Source organism: Ictalurus furcatus, chromosome 14 (assembly GCF_023375685.1).
Source record: "Ictalurus furcatus strain D&B chromosome 14, Billie_1.0, whole genome shotgun sequence".
NCBI classification, from domain to species: Eukaryota; Metazoa; Chordata; class Actinopteri; order Siluriformes; family Ictaluridae; genus Ictalurus; species Ictalurus furcatus.
In genome coordinates this window covers 20,900,024-20,917,033 of record NC_071268.1, presented here as the reverse complement: position 1 = coordinate 20,917,033, position 17,010 = coordinate 20,900,024, and the positions used below count along the sequence as shown (strand labels likewise).

Genomic DNA, 17,010 nt, shown 5'->3' with positions numbered 1-17,010 from the left:
TATATATATATAAAACCAACAAAATAAATGAAGAGGAGATTCAGTGTCATTCTGAGAAAAGGAGCATTTAGTGTCAATAACCAGTCTGGGTTTTTTATTGCTTGACAGGATAAATGTTATGGATTCTACATCTAAATGATGTAAAAGCAAATATTAAATACTATACGAAGTCCGTTTATATGGATAGTGCAAGATGAGGAGGCGGGGCTTATCCGAGTAAACACTTCCGGAGTAGAGCGGACTGTAACACATGCTGCTTTCTCATGCTGGTAAAGGCACTGCGGACAGTAAGACTTATCTGGATCAGGTGAGTACGTTATTATGAGCTAACATTTCTACAATACAGTTCGACATTTTGAATGTTAAATGCATAAAGTGCGAGTTGTAATGCACGGGGCATGCTGAGCTTGTCTCAGCTACCTTACCAGAGACTGGTTTCTAAACATCAAACTAGCTACTGGTGCACACATGCTAGCTGTAGACATTACAGTTCCTGCATTGCCTACAAGGCTGTGGGTCAGGAATAGTTTCACTGTGAAATTATGTGTAATCGTTAGGGAGTGATTATAGCCACGAGCCTTTTGTTTGTTCAAAGACATGCCACACTAAAAGCTTTCCTCTACTGCAGTACATCAATCATTTTAAACATCCTTCTAGTTGCTAGAATTAGAAGAGTGCAGATTGTGAGACTGTGTGTCCAGCTTTGTGCTTCTGTTGTGCACCATGTCTGTGTTACATGACTACAATTACTGTTTTTCTCCAAACAGAACTGTGACTCTGTGTCCTCATCCTTCAAGACTGTGGTTTTTCTCTAACTTGTTTAGTAGTCTTCAAAAATCCCATCATAAGCAAAAGATCTTTCCTGCTTGTAGACAGTTTTCCTCTCGGAGGTGAGTAACCCAAGGCAGATGTTAATCCTGTGACTCCTGTGAAGTGATTGTTTTTTCTTTCTTTATTTATTTCTTGCTCATGGCAGATTTGTACCAATGGAGGACAAGGAGGCTTCAACGGCGCTGATTCATCCTGGGGAGAAGCGAGCGTGCCCTGAAGAGAATTCAGAACACACTGCTAAGAAAGCCCGACTTCAGGATGAAGCCAATGGCAGCCATGTCGCCAAACAAACAGAGGAAGACAAAGAAGAGATGGAGGCAGAGGAGGGTGGGGAAGAGGCATCTTTGGAGGCTGAAGATGGAGAAGGAGAGACCTTTGCTGATATGATGAAGCATGGACTTAGTGAAGTAGATGTAGGAATCTATAAGTTTGTCAGCGATCATAAAGGATTCTCTGGAATCTTGAAAGAGAGGTTAGTTTGTTTGAGTTCATATGTGTCAGCTCTCTCGTGTTCCTCGTATCACAGTACTGACATTCCTCATATATTCACGTTATAGTTTGCTAGATTAGATGTCATCTTTTCTTGTCCGTCTGATTAATGTAGTTTTAGGAAACGAACCATTTGTGGCATTTTTTATTTTTTTTGCATTATCCTGCCAAATAATAAATCTGCAGTCCTAGAAGTGTCCCATATTCTGGCAGTGAATATTGTACGGGACCAAGATTACCGTAAAGCGTTAGAAATGATTTAATGCATGAGGGAGTAGTGTTTGAATAACTACCCATTTTATTACCTGTCTTATTAGGTACTCTGATTTTGTGGTGCATGAGATTAGCAAGGAGGGGAAGATCATGCGGCTAGATGACCTCTCCATACCTGTCGAAACAGAGGTGAGAAACATGCCTGTACGGTATCAAGGTACTTGTTCAAAACTCATTCAGGGCTGACTGAGAACCATCTCAATCAACTAATTACCTGATGAGTAAAAAAAACAAAACACAAAAAAAACCCTGATCTTGCTTAGAGAAATTTGATTTGATTTACATGATACATTTTCTCAGTACCAAAGGCTTAGTGGTTAGCACGTTCGCCTCACACCTCCAGGGTTGGGGGTTCGATTCCCACCGTGGCCCTGTGTGTCCGGACTTTGCATGTTCTCCCCGTGCTGCGGGGGTTTCCTCCGGGTACTCCGGTTTACTCCCGGTCCCAGTCCAAAGACATGCATGCAAAGACTGACATTCCTCATATATTCACGGTATAGTTTGCTAGATCAGATGTCATCTTTGGCGTGTCCGTAGTGTATGAATGGGTGTGTGAATGTGTATATGAGTGTGCGATGGATTGGCACAAAAAACAATCCTGGGATTGGCTCCAGGTTCCCCCGTGACCCTGAAAAGGATAAGCAGTATAGAAGATGGATGGATGGATTTTCTCAGTACCATTCAGTTTCAGCAAATATACAGTATATGTCTATCTGTGGTCTATAAAATAGTGAGTTGTCAGTCTCTTGTCTGTCCTTTGTAGGAAGCATCTGCAGAGCCTGAGCCAGTAGAGTGTCAGGACCTGACAGAAGAGCAAAAACAGCAGCTTGCTGATCTGCAACTATTCAAAAACAAAGAGGGAAATGTGGCTATTGAGGTGACATGGTTTGCACTATTCCATTGTATAACACTGCTCTCTTATAGCTCTGTGTGAACTAGTTGATCGAGATAATCAGGTTAATACGAAAGCGCTGTTGAATTCTTGATTCTGATTGGTCTGAAGGTTGCGTAATTGTCTATTACAGCAGCTCTGGCTATAAGGCAAATCACAGATTTTTATATTAATGCACTCATTCTGAAGTGTTAATTCACTTGGACTTCTATGACAGACACCATATGTGATCTAATCCTAATAATATACCAATTAAAAAGGAGTTATTTGACAAAGGAAAACCTATAAATATATATGATGAAGCTTTATGTAAAGAGACATTTATTCAGCATTTTTGGAATGAGTCTCCCATGTCAGTGTATTGTATTGAGTGCCATAAATTAACATACTTTTCAGAAGTTCGATATTTCTGTATTCGAATGTGTTATAAAGTATTATAAATTCTTTATTCTAATATTTTGAGATACTGGATTTTTGATTACCATGAGCTGTAAGCCATAATCAAGATTAAAACAAAAAAAAGGCTTGAAATATTTCACTTTGTGTAATAAATTTAGAGTACATGAAATTTCCACTTTTTGAATTAAATTACGGGAAAAAATGACCTTTTCCCCGATATTCTACGTTTTCGAGATGCACCTGCATATGTAACTATAAAAGAATAAAAAGTATGATGTTTTTATTGAAAAAAAAATTTATTGTAATTGTTGGTGTGTGTGTGTGTGTGTATATATATATATATATATATATATATATATATATATATATATATATATATATATATATATATATATATAGAGAGAGAGAGAGAGAGAGAGAGAGATATATATATATATATAGAGAGAGAGAGAGAGAGATATATATAGATAGATAGATAGATAGATAGATATAGATATTGATTTTGTAATTGTTGTATTATCAGATTAAGTACGCTATCTGCCTAAAAAATATCTAACTGTTAATATTGCTGGCAGAGCTTTCAGACTGTGTGCCAGTCTTGTTTTTTTTTTTTAATCTGATTTTTTTTGTCTGCCTGCAATATTTTGTTTACAAAAAAACACTTTTTCCAATTCCCCTAAATACAAATGAAATATTTTTTTCTTAATGAAACGCAAGAAATTGGGTTTATTTCAGTTTTAGGTACTGACTCAGGGTGTAACCAGCCAGGAGTGATCTCACAGAATGTGAAAAAAAAATTGGGGAAGAATTTAGGAAAGAATGCAGAATTTGTTTTGTTAATTTAACCTCACAAATTTGTGAAGTAATTTAGTCAACTTGTGCTGCCATAAAGGAATAAATTTGATCACCAAACCAATCCCTCATCACATATTAAATAAATCACTATAGAGATGTGTAGGCATGTGTATTTAATTTAATTGTCATGTCAGTTTATCAGAAGCCGTTATTTATCTGTAATATGTTCATCTACACAGGTGGAAGGAGATTCCAAGGAGAGGCGTACTTTGCTTCATAAAGCAATCAAAACCCTATACCCAGGACTAGAGACCAAAACTGAGGAAAGAGAGGGCAAGAGGTTCATAGTGGCATATCACGCAGCTGGGAAAAAAGCACTGGCAGGTAATGAGCATTCACACTGAATGATGCATCAAATTTTTCTCTCTCTAATCAACACAAAGATGGCTGTATTATCTCTACATGACATTATCTCACCTTTATGCATGTGGAATTATTCATGTCATGCCACAATCTCTCTCCATTTTTCACCATGCATGTTTCATTTAATGAAAATAGATTCGGCATGTACAGGTGCATGGACACACAAGGTCGCGGCAGCTAAAGCATTTTCTTAGAGAAGGTTAAGTGATTAAAGGTTACTATTACCTGAGAATTTGATTAATTAATTAATCCTAGGAAAAGATGCTCTGGACAAATGATAACGATGTAGTTAATTGTTTGTTACTATTAGAACCTCCTATTTATGACAAAATGCATACAATGATAAAACACAGTAAATTATCAGGTTAAATAGATAAATGAATGTGTGGTGAAATTATGAAATTTGACATTTTCTAGTAATACATTTGAAAACTATAAACTTTCATGAACTGATTTTTTTTTTTTTGCACATATCTTAAAAAGAAGTAACATTACTGCATTTTAAACTCTGGTTACCCCGAAAAGTGAGAAGGGGACAAATTCCATTTAAAGATTTAACTTCCACTGAAAGACACTGACACTCAGATTTTGCACTATATAAAATAATAAATATGACCATGAAAACTTTCTAGCTTCATATCTGCCTTTATTTACAGCCTACAGCTATGGTTGCAGCTGCGTTTGCTAAACTGGTTCCTTAGAACATATTAATAAAAATGATTTTTATAAACTGTTTTGGGGAAATACATTTGTTTTCTTAAAGTAGAGATGTCGAAGCATGTTACTAAAAAAATTGGCAGAATTGTGTCATTTTTGTGGTTTGCCAGATTTCAGCTACAGCAGCATCAACAGACCGCCACGCATATAATACAAGAGCTATCAGAATGAAAATATTTATATGAGGGAGTACAATTGAGGAGGACAAAGTAATGAAATGACAGGAAAACTGGATATTCAGTGGGTACTCTACTGACAGACATTGTGAAGGATTGAAAGCTAGTAAAGACCAAAGTTCAGCGGATATTCAGATGATGTAATGATGTAAAATGTGAAAACCTAGAAATAGGTAGATATTGAATCAGATATACAGTCATGTGAAAAAATAAGTACACCCCATGGACATTGTTGGCTTTTTCGACATATTTGGACAAGCAAACATTTGACCATCTATGAAACGGTGCCTATTAATAAAGTTGATATAATTGAACAAAACCACAAGGAAAATTTGCTTTTTCAGTCATTTATTCAACAGAAATATCAATAGATGTGATTTCTCTGTGGAAATAGTAAGTACACCCTTAGCCTCAGAAGCTAGTATTGCCCCCTTTTAACAAAAATAACTTCTTTAGGCATTTTGCATAATTGCACTAGGCTTGCTGGAAATTTTGACCACTCATCCATGCAATATTCTTTCAGTTACAAGATGTTTGAGGGTTTTTCTTGCATGTACTGCTTTTCATATCCCCCCACAACATTTCAATGGGGTTCAAATCTGGGCTTTGACTAGTCCATTCCATAACCCTCCATTTCTTCTTTTTGAGCCATTCCTTGGTGGATTCGCTAGTGTGCTTAGGATCTTTATCCTGTTGAAAGGTCCACTTTCGGTTCAACTTTCGGACAGATGGCCTCACATTATCTTCAAGCACTCTTTGATATGATGCAGAATTCATAGTTGAATCAATGAATGCAAGGTGTCCAGTCCCTGAGGCAGCGAAGCAACCCCAAACCGTAAGATTTCCACCACCATGCTTCACAGTTGGTATGAGGTGCTTCTCCTGAAAAGCTGTCTTTGGTCTGCACCAAACACGTCTGAGGTTACCATGGCCAACAACTCTATCTTTGATTGATCTTTCCAGAGCACATTATTCCAAAAGGCCTGGTCTTTGCCTATATGCTCATTGGCAAATTGTAGTCTTGCAAAGGCTTGTGCAATTCAAATTTGTGCAATCTCTTTCTGATCGTAGACGCGTGCACTTCCAACAGTTGCTGGACTTACTAGCAGATCCTGTGATGAAATTTTGGGATTCTTGTGGACTTCTTTTTGCAATAGATGGACTGGTCTTGGACTGAATTTACTGAGACTTTTGAAATCTGTGCCATTTGTAGGTGATTTTCCTTACAGTAGAATGATGTATTTTGAATAATTTGGAGATCTTTTTAAATCCCTTGCCAGACTCCTAGGCACCCAAAACCTTTTTTCTGAAGACCTTACAGAACTCTTTAGATCTTGGGATGATGACACCACACACCTCAATAGCAAAGGGAACACCAGACCCTAGATGTGAGAGGGGTATAAATAAGACAGGCTCCACCTACACTTCCTAAGCAGGTTCTAATCACTGGCACCCAACCTTGAACACCTGATTTTATGGTTTTGAAGGTGTGATAAATGTAGGGGTATACTTACTTTTCCCATGTGACAGAACTGTTTTTTTGTTAATTTATATTGTGAAAATTACTACAAAATGTCAATTGTATGTGTCATTTCATAGTGTATCAACTTTATTAATAGGCACTCTTTCAAAGAAGATCAAATGTTTGTTTGTCCAAATGTGTCAAAAAAAGCCAAGAATTTCCATGAGGTGTACTTATTTTTTCAACTGATTGTAGGTAGGCACCCAGAGCATCCTACACAGGATATAACATATCCTATAAGATATAATCTTACCCCCTGCCTTCACGCCTAATGCAGAAAGACATTTGAGATTCAGCCAGTGATCCTTCTTGAGTTTTGGATTTGTCTGGTAAATTTGCACTCAAAGCTTAAAATATTGTCATGCTTGTGTTTGGGGTTGCGTGCTTCCATTGTGTCTCATGCTCATGAGCTCATTCGAAGTCAAACGTGGCCTGTTAACATGAAATCAGAGACATCTGGTGTTGAGTAGTGTTTTGCGATTTGTGCCTTTCACAAGTTACCACCCACTAAACTCTAGAAAGAAAGACCTCCAACTTCCGGGTAGAGTTATGTGATGGGAAAGCTACACACATACTTAACTGGGGTACAGATATCCTTGTGTTCTCATTTCTTTTCAAGTCGTGGTGAGCCACACTTTTCAATGGAGAAGTGTTGTTAGACAGCCTTGCGAAATGACTTAGCAGATTGTTTTGCAGGACAAATCTTTGATTTTGCTTTGATCTGAAAACCTTCTTAACATGATAGTTGTTTTGTATGGAGTAAAAGGAAAGCGACTGTTCCCACTTGTATGGTTCTCTTCATTTGTAGTCTTTTGGCATGTGTGGGTCTTCTATAGCAGAATATTCGCCTTTTGAACATATGACATGCTAAAGCCAGATTGAGGGCTGTGTAGTTCGTCCCACAAGCATCTACGGCTCGAGTCAGGACTCTGGCATACAGAAGTGTTTTGGCACATCTCCTCCCTGCATGCACATCATGCCCCGTCACTGGGTTCTCCACTTGGTCCCTGACCGATCTTAGTAACACTTTCTTGTCCTCCTAATGCTCCTCTTTATTGGGACAGAAGTTCGAACAGCTGCAGGTAAGAACCTCACCTCCACTCAGCTCCATGAGAGGGGTTGGGGGAATCATGGGTTTGTTTTGTTGCATTTTCATTTAGGACAATTGCTGTCCAGGTGTACAAGGGATTGGTAGTAAGTTTTACTGTTTTAATAGTTATCTTTATCTAGTAATTGAAATGAAACACTTTTGACTTTTGGCTGTTAAATTGTGGTATTCACCCTAAGCTGTTGTTTTACCACTGCACTCTTTTTGTCTGTCTCTCTCTTCATGGAAGCACCAAGAAAACACTCATGGCCTAAGAACCGTGGCAGCTTCTGCCATTTTGTGCTTTACAAGGAGAATAAAGACACCATGGATGCCATCAATGTTCTCTCCAAATTTCTCAGGTGTGGTATGGCTCCTGTACATAACAATAATGGTTATGTTATTTAACATAGATTGGTTTAAAAGATATTTAATTTTTGTGAGCAAATCAAGCATTTTTGGCCCTTAATTGCCTTTAGAGTTTATTGTTCTTTTAGCAGATGTTATTCTTCGCGCAAGTCCTGTCCTACTCTTGTTTTTGTGTATATGTGTATTCAGTATATCTTGCAGAATCTGCATGCCGGTAAAGTCACCGAAGTTAGCTAGCTATGTGCATGGAACCAATGGAGTAACGTAAGAGGCAGTTAGCATAAGGTGTTTTTAGTAGCATAGCTCGCATAGTCAGCACCGCAGCTGTCGTTGTAACGTGGCGGTTCATGTTAAAAGTAATTCAGGCTCAGTCAGTACTGATAGCTGCATGTGTAGAGATGCAGTGTTTTATGTTTGTTTGTTTTTGTTTGTTTTTCATTTTATTCTGTTAAAAATCCTATGATGTGTCGGAGAGACGGTTATTCTTTAAAGATGCACACAGTGAGAACCTTTATTCTCTGGCACAAGCAGAGATAAAATCACTGCCCATCAAAGCACAGCCCCAATTAACTGTTTTATTCATTTACTTACAACCCCAGTTCCAAAAAAGTTGGGACGCTGTGTAAAATGTAAATGAAAACAATGCAATGATTTGCAAATCTCATAAACCTATATGTTACTTACAATAGAACATAGGAAACATATCAAATGTTTAAACTGAGGAAATGTACCGTTTTAAGAAAAAAAAAATAAGGTCATTTTGAATTTGATGGCCACAACACGTCTCAAAAAATTTGGGACGTGGGCAACAAAATGCTGGAAAGGTAAGTGTTACTAAAAAGAAACACCTGGAGGTTAATTGGCAACAAGTCTAACATGAGAGAGTTTTAATTTACATTTATGTCTTATTGTTTGTTTTTGTATACAGTAATGCTTTTATTTTTTAACCGTTAAAAACATCTACTAACAATCATGCCAATTATGAATAAACTTCATTTTTAGAAAACGTATTCATACTTTTTATTGACCTTGGATTTTTTTTGTCCTCTATGCTCTCTGCGCAGACTCTCATATCCTGCTTTTCTTTTGCTTTCTGGTGTGTCCTCAGGGTTCGACCCAATGTCTTCTCCTACATGGGCACAAAAGACAAGCGAGCCATAACAGTGCAAGAGATTGCTGTGTTAAAGTGAGTGCAGTCAGCTGTGCTGTTCCTGGTTAAAGCCTTGTTTTGTATACAAGTCTGTATTTTTATTCTATCCCATGTCTCTGCTTGTCTAAGCTGATGTTTATTTAGATTTTTTTTTTTAAATTGTAGTTATGTGTTCATAGGGAATGCGTTGTATATGTATTTTAGAAAGTTTATTATTACATCTTCTCAGAATCACCGCAGAACGATTGGCTCACCTCAATAAGTGCCTGATGAACTTCAAACTGGGAAACTTCAGCTATAAAAAGCACCCTCTGAAACTGGGGGAGCTGCAGGGGAACCATTTCACAGTGGTACTCAGGTCAGTGCACACTACACCAAGGATATACTTCAGTGTAGTACATAACTTGCTACTCCTTTATTTTAGTACTTTTAGTTTGTGCACACGTGTGTTTTTATGAACTAAACTCAGGCCATGATTTATTAAAGGGTTGCATGTGTAAAAATGCATGCAGAAAAAACGCCTGCAAAAACCGTGCAAGCTGATTTACTAACTGGGTCTGTGGAGGACTGCATCTTTCATAATAGTAATATAGCACGTCTTCTCTGGTGTGTGTGTGTGTTTGCCTTAATCGATATACAGATTAGGATGTTTTCTTACTAAAAGTGTAAAATATAGGCATGTCACTGCAAATATATTAATTTAGCATCCACAGTATGTGCCAGAATGTCACTTTAAAAAGGGTTATTGAATGTGAATTATTAGAGAGTGTATTACATTTGTGGAAGACGATTTTATACCATTTGCTCGGGTTAATTTCCGTTTGGAGTTTATGCATGTTGTCCCTGGGTCCACATGGGTTTACTCTGTGTTCTCCGGTTTTCTCTCACCTGACAAAAAACATTCCAGCAGGTTGATTGGCTAAGATAAATTGCCCTTAGGTGTGAGTGTGTGTGTGTGTGCATGGTGCCCTGTGATGGATTAGCATCCCATCCAGCTTGTATTCCCACCTTCAAACTGTTCTAGGGATAGGCTTCAGCTCAACCGCGACCATGAGGATGAAGCCGTTACTGAAAATGAGTTTTTCATTCACTTTATATTTCTAGGAGTCTCTTTTGATATCTGAACTTGATGCAGCTGCCGAGAACAATTAACTCACACACAAACATTTTTATATATATATATATATATATATATATATATATATATATATATATAATAGAAAATAAATGTACACAGAAAAATTACATTGTAGTGGTCTTTCCCGTATTTTCAGATGACATGATTCTCCCAGTTATTCTTTGTAAATCACCCACAACACGCCCACTATTTACACAGGCACATTGTCCTATTGTACACTCAAATTAGCATTGTTTCGGATCGTAGTAAATCGTGCCTTCAGACTACAAATGTAATCTAATTACTCAGAGCTTTGTGCCTATACATCTTGTGCGTATTTAGTTGCAAGCTTCTCAAAATTCTAATTTAGTTTCTCAAATCCAACCCTAAGGACCGCTTGGTCTACATGGTGTGAGGTTTCCTCTACTGCCAGCACATAATTATTAATCAGTTATTTTTGGCACTGAAGTTGAAAATGAAAAGTTGAAAACCATTTTATTGGACTTGGTGTCAAGGCTTAGCCCCCACATTCAAACTGCATTTGAAATAACGCAGTCATTTTAAATCAGTACTGAAGTAATTGCTCCTCTTGTTTGCTGTATTTGCAGGAACATCTCAGGCTCTGATGAACAGGTGGAACAGGCCATGACATCACTCAGGGACACAGGCTTTATCAACTACTATGGCATGCAGCGCTTTGGCACCACAGCTGTTCCCACACATCAAGTTGGCAGGTAAAAAGACACCTGATTAGGCAACAGCACAGACACAAGAATATTTAAAAACACTTACTAATAACACATTCATCTGTACATACCTACAAACCATTAATATACTGCAGTGCAGGTGTTTTGGAAGTCAGTCTGATTTCTGATTTCTTTTATGTCCAGAGCCATCCTGCAGAACAACTGGCCTGAAGTGATGGACCTGATCCTAAAGCCACGGCCTGGGGGTGTGTGCTTCTCTTCTGATTCTAGCTTCAGCGCTGATCGTGTAAAGAGTCTATAGATAAGATGTCCTCAAGAACAAGAAATAATATTTCATTAGTTAATCTCTCTGTCTCACTCGTTGTCATCTTTCTGTGTATCTCCTCCTTTTTCCTCTTGCTCTATCTTAATTTTACACACACTGGCTGACATTAGCGGAGAAGGGCTATCTGGTGAAATGTAGAGAGGAATGGGCCCAGACACAGGATCCTGACGCAGCTCTGAAGAAGCTGCCAGTGAAACGCTGTGTAGAGGGACAGCTCCTGAGAGGCCTGTCAAAGTATGGCAAAAAAAACATCATTACAGCTTTCGGAATGGTACACACACACACACACACACACACACACACACACACACACACACACACTATGCTAAATGAAGGGATGTGTGTACACAGGCATACACAGGTGTTGATTGTAGGCTCTGGCAAGAAGTTCATACACATACAAATTAACACATGCTTCCAGTTGAGTTTACTGTAGTTGCTCCAGTATCATGATTTTAAATATGGAAGATGCATGGATTCCACATGATGTTGGAAACATTCCTTTGAGATTCTGGTCCATGTTGACATGATTGCATCACGCAATTCTTGCAGATTTTTGGCATTCAAGCGATGATTGGTTGATTGGTATTAATGGGCCCCAAATGTGCCAAGAAAACATTCCCCACACCATTAGACCGCCTCCACCAGCCTGGACTGTTGACACAAGGCAGGTTGTGTCCATGGATTCATGCAGTTGGCACCAAATTCTGTCCCTGTCATCTGTGTGTCTCAGCACAAATCGAGATTCATCGGACCAGGCTTCTACTGCTGTACCCCATGCGTCTCAAGGTCCGACATATTGAATATTCCGAGATCCTTTTCTGCTCACCACAATTGTACAGAGTGGTTATCTGAGTTACTGTAGCCTTTCTGTCGGATCGAACCAGTCTGGTCATTCTCCGTTGACCTCTCTCATCAACAAGGCGTTTCTGTCTGCAGAACTGTTGCTTACTGGATGTTTTTTTTTCTTTATTGCACCGTTCTGAGCAAACTCTGTTGTATGTGTGAAAATCCCAGGAGATTAGCAGTTATAGTAAAACTCAGACCAGCCTGTCTGGCACCAGCATTCATGCCACGGTCAAAATCACCAAGATCACATTTTTTTCCCCATTCTGATGGTTGACGTGAAGATTACCTGAAGCTGCTGGTCCATATCTTCATGATATTATACATTGCACAGCTGGCACACAATTGGCTGATTAGGTAATTGCATAAAAGAGTAGGTGTGCAGGTGTTCCCAATAAAGTGCTCTATGAGTGTATATTACTGATATTACTGTCAATTTTATTGGGTTTTTAAAAATTGATTTTATAGTCTTGCACTCCTGTCCCGATTTTATTTTTCCTACGCTTTTCTCTCATGCTTTTCCCCCTTTGATCTGCATTACACTCTACACTCACTGAGCACTTTATTAGGAACACCTGTACACCTACACATTCATGCAGTTCTCAAATCAGCGAGTCGTGTGGCATCACTGCAGTATAGTGTTCCTAATAAAGTGCTTGTGAGGGATTTAAAGGTTCTATACAAATAACATTTTATATTAAAGTCTGTCCTGATTTCATCATCTAACGCAGTCATTTCACGCATTATTTTTCCTCACGTATTCATTTTTCCCCTCAGATCCCTCGCAACAACAGGCTCATGTACATCCACAGCTACCAGAGCTTCGTGTGGAACACCATGGTCAGCAGGAGAGTGGAGGCCTATGGCCTCAAAGCTGTGGAAGGAGACCTAATACTCAAAGGAGGTGTGAAGTATTCTTTTTAAATTCATATATCATACTACTGTCCTAGCAGCAGATGCCTTGAGTTCTGTCAGGACACATTGTTGCTGAAAAGAACATCATGGTGTTGGACTATAGTGGTATAGTTGTAGCCAACACTTGGCTGTCAACAATGAACTGCCAAACCTTTACAACTAAGCAACATTAGCTAGATAGATCTCCGTTTTTGGCCATTCTCGCAAATCTTTTCAGGCAAATCACAGGTTTATATTAATGCACTTGTTAGTGGCGATTTTATTTATTTATTTATCTATTTATTTTAAACAGTTTCCTTTTCAAGTGGAGATGCTTTGCTGCAGTTACCTTTAACAGTCCATAATTAGTCATCTAACCTCTTCATGTTATAATGTTAGTGTTTCCGCTACAACGTTCGTGTTGCATTGTCATATAAATGTTTAGTGTTTTGTGTTGTTTTTTTAATCACCCTCTAAAAACAGATAAAAATGTATGGCGTTTTGTTCTTTAATTTGTTTTTTTTTTTAAATAGCAATGACAAATTGCTGTGGTATAAGAGATATAAACAACTTTGCGATGTGCTGTTAAAAATAATCATCCCATCATTGACTATTTTCCTATAACTTCACACCCAATCATGTTTTATTCCTTACATGATCACGCCATTGTGTGCTGTGGAGTGTAGGTTATAGCTATGGAGATTTGATTTGTTTTAGTGCAAATAGTGCTTAAAGTGTTTGCCTCATCCCTTCTCAATATTGTCTGTTATTCATTCATTGTTTGATGGCAACTTTTTCTTCTTGCTACATCAACTTAATATTTTTGGTAACATTTTAGAAATTGGTAGAAATTCTATTTGAGGAATGGTTTACGAGAGTCTGCGTTTGTCAGTGTGAGGTTGTAATGTTGATTATAGTGTTGAGGAGTATTTAGCTTATGTGAGTTACTCTAACAATAAATGATGAAAAATGTCCTGCAGAAGTCCTGAAAAGAAGATTTCCTAAAGAGTATGAACGCTGATGGTTAATAAAGCTGAATAAGACACAGTTTTTGATAGGTTTTTGTTGACGTGTATTATGATATTTTGTGTAATTTTAGTGCTTTTGTCTTGCAGGCACTGCTCACATCCTGTCTGCAGAGGAAGCTGAGAAGCACTCCATTCATGATATTGTGATGCCACTGCCTGGATTTGATGTCATCTATCCCACACACAAGGGTGAGTCAGAACACACCTTCATATTTTCTTTTCCACTTTGCATGATATAATCTTTTTTTTTGTATACGATTTTTCAGCATTCTCTTGTTTTCGCTTAGGATTATCTCCATTTCTTATGTGAAGTTTAGATTTGATTTTGTAAATGCCTTAGAGCAATAATGTTTTTCAAACTCATGCCCTCTGTGCGGCAGTGGGGAAAGGCTACAGAGACATGCTGGAAGTCGATAATCTGGATATAGATAACATGAGGCATAAAGTACGAGATTATTCACTGGCTGGAGCTTACCGTCGCATCCTCATACGCCCTAATGATGTCAGCTGGTCAGTGGAATTTCACTTCAACTCCTTTTTCCCTCTTTGCTTTTTAATGCCTGAAATGATGGACAGTGGAATAAGCTCATTTTGTGATGCACCAGATTGGTTCAGATTGCGCTCTCTCTCTCTCTCTCTCTCTCTCTTTTTCTCTCTCTCTCTCTTTTTTCCTGGTCATCTTTGAAAGGGAGCTGATTCATTATGATGACCCCAAAGTGCCTCTGGTCCACACGGATGTAGAGAAATTGGAAAACAAACCAGCACCAGTTTTTCTGACAGGTCAGTCATTTTATTACAGTTTTACAGAGGTGCCAACACTGACACCATGTTTAGTCATAGCATTTATCATTTTTCTCCACTTACTTCAGTGATACAGGATGGTGAAGTCTTTTCTGCTTTTTCTAAAATAATTGAACTGTGAATTCACAAGCCGTGGTCTACTGAGCCATGGTCTTGTAATAGAAAAGCAAGAGGAATTTTTTTTTTTTTTTCCACTGACATATGCTAAGGTTTCTGTGGTAAAATGTTTTTCTTTTTTACATTCTGTCTGCTAGGATTTTCTTGTTGTTGCATTGTTGGCAGCTTCTGGTTGTATCATAAAATATTCAGCACTTTCCCTCGGGTTCTGTATGTAAAAGTGCCAGCAGCAGATTCACTGGTCTTTGTGCTGTTCTTTGTATGTGACTGTATATTTTTCTTCTTGTTATTTTGCGGCTCTAACCCCATGCTGATGGGTAGAGGGTAAATACAAGGCTCTGAAGATGGAGTTCTCCCTCCCTCCATCTACCTACGCCACCATGGCCATCAGAGAAGTGCTTAAAATGGACACCAGCATCAAGAACCAGACCCAGCTTAACACCGTGTGGCTGAACTGAGGACCACTGTCTGTTTGGAGTTTTACTTTCCTCCCCCCCAAGCTTTTGTTTTTAATAACTCCAATCAGAAATAAGCACAGAGTTGTTCAGTATTTAATTTCTTACTTTATACCAAGCTTAGAAAACATTGAGTATAAACTTTAAGTTTAATTGGATTTTATTGCCCTGGACAGTGCGTTTGTAAAATTGACCCCCCTGTTCTTTTTGCCTGATATCAGATTGCGCTCTAGATGTACAGATGGGATAAATAAATACTGTATTTTTTTTTTATTTACAGAGTAAAATTTGTAAATATAATTAAATTGCCCAGATGGAAAAAGAAAATTAAAATGTTTTAAATCCCCCTACCTTTGGAATAACCTCATATCACTAAACATCCCCATGTTCAGATCTTCATTTACTCTGATATAACTGTGGCTTATTTACATGTTTTACTCACCACATTAAACCACAGTAAGAGTTAAAATAATATATAAAGAAATTGTTTAGTATGGGGCCCAACATTACCACTTTTACACTATATGGCCAAAATTATGTGGACACCTGACCATCACACCTGTGTGTGTGGGCCTTCCCTAAACTGTTGCCACAATATTGAAAGCACACAATTTTCTAGAATGTCTAGAGTGCTGTAGCATTATGATTTCCCTTCACCAGAACTAAGAGGCCCAAACCTTTTCCAGCATGAAAATGGCCCTTTGCACAAAGCCAGCTCAATGGTGCGACATGGTTTGCCAAGGTCGGAGTTGAAGAACCCGAGTGTCCTGCACAGAGCTCTGACCTCAACCTCATTGAACACCTTTGAGATGAATTAAAACGCTGACTGTGCGCCAGGCCTCCTCACTTGCATCAGTGCCTGACCTCACTAATGATCCACGCTACCAAATCTAATGAAAATCCTTCCCAGAAGAGTGGTGGCTATTATAACAGTAAAGGGGGCACCAACTCCATGTTAAAGCCCATGGGTTTGGAATGAGCGCATATGGGTGTGATGATCATGTGTCCACATACTTTTGGCCATATCGTGTACTTATGTCCCATACAAGTGTTTACAGGAAAAATACATATTTTCTCTCAAATTTGTGGGTACTAAGGCTCAGTTTGATCCACGTGTGATCACAAGTGCTGCACAAGCGCTGACCATCTGTGCAACACTCTGTTCAAGCTGCATTTAGCTTTCCTGCAGTCTGTAAATAATCAGTCTGTTTACATTTAGTCATGTATCACATCATAAAAAGTGCCAATAATTGTATTATGGAATCTGTCTCAAAGGAAACTAGTCATGGCTGTAGAGATTAAGTACATTGTTGCATGACAGTTAAGTCAATAGTATAAATTCTACCTAACACAGACGTGTTTGACAGAATGGATTGTGCCAGGTTAAAGCAATAACTCAGGGGAGAGCAGGTGTTACAGTGATTTTATTACAGATCAGGGTGTTCTTGGCAAGATGTGAAGTGGAGTGCCTAAAACCCCCTTGGCTATGATCACATCGTTGTAACACAACCTTAAGTGTCTTACTGCTTTTATAAAATGGCAACAAAAACTGATGAAAAATATATACATTTATTATGAATTATATTCACAAGAAATC

The 17,010-nt window shown here is 38.3% G+C and overlaps 1 protein-coding gene across 1 annotated transcript; it reads left to right on the top strand.

Moving 5' to 3' along the window:
* The first annotated feature begins 205 nt into the window (after nucleotides 1–205).
* pus7 (pseudouridine synthase 7) lies at nucleotides 206–17,007 on the top strand. The gene is made up of 17 exons (XM_053642040.1): nucleotides 206–307; nucleotides 768–890; nucleotides 977–1,303; nucleotides 1,638–1,722; nucleotides 2,357–2,470; nucleotides 3,919–4,063; nucleotides 7,855–7,966; nucleotides 9,082–9,159; nucleotides 9,353–9,481; nucleotides 10,849–10,974; nucleotides 11,131–11,192; nucleotides 11,383–11,543; nucleotides 12,896–13,022; nucleotides 14,128–14,229; nucleotides 14,421–14,550; nucleotides 14,729–14,820; nucleotides 15,280–17,007. Exons 1-17 carry the CDS (start codon nucleotides 264–266, stop codon nucleotides 15,414–15,416), a joined length of 2,094 nt encoding a protein of 697 aa, XP_053498015.1. The 5' UTR covers nucleotides 206–263; the 3' UTR covers nucleotides 15,417–17,007.
* The last annotated feature ends 3 nt before the right edge of the window (nucleotides 17,008–17,010 follow it).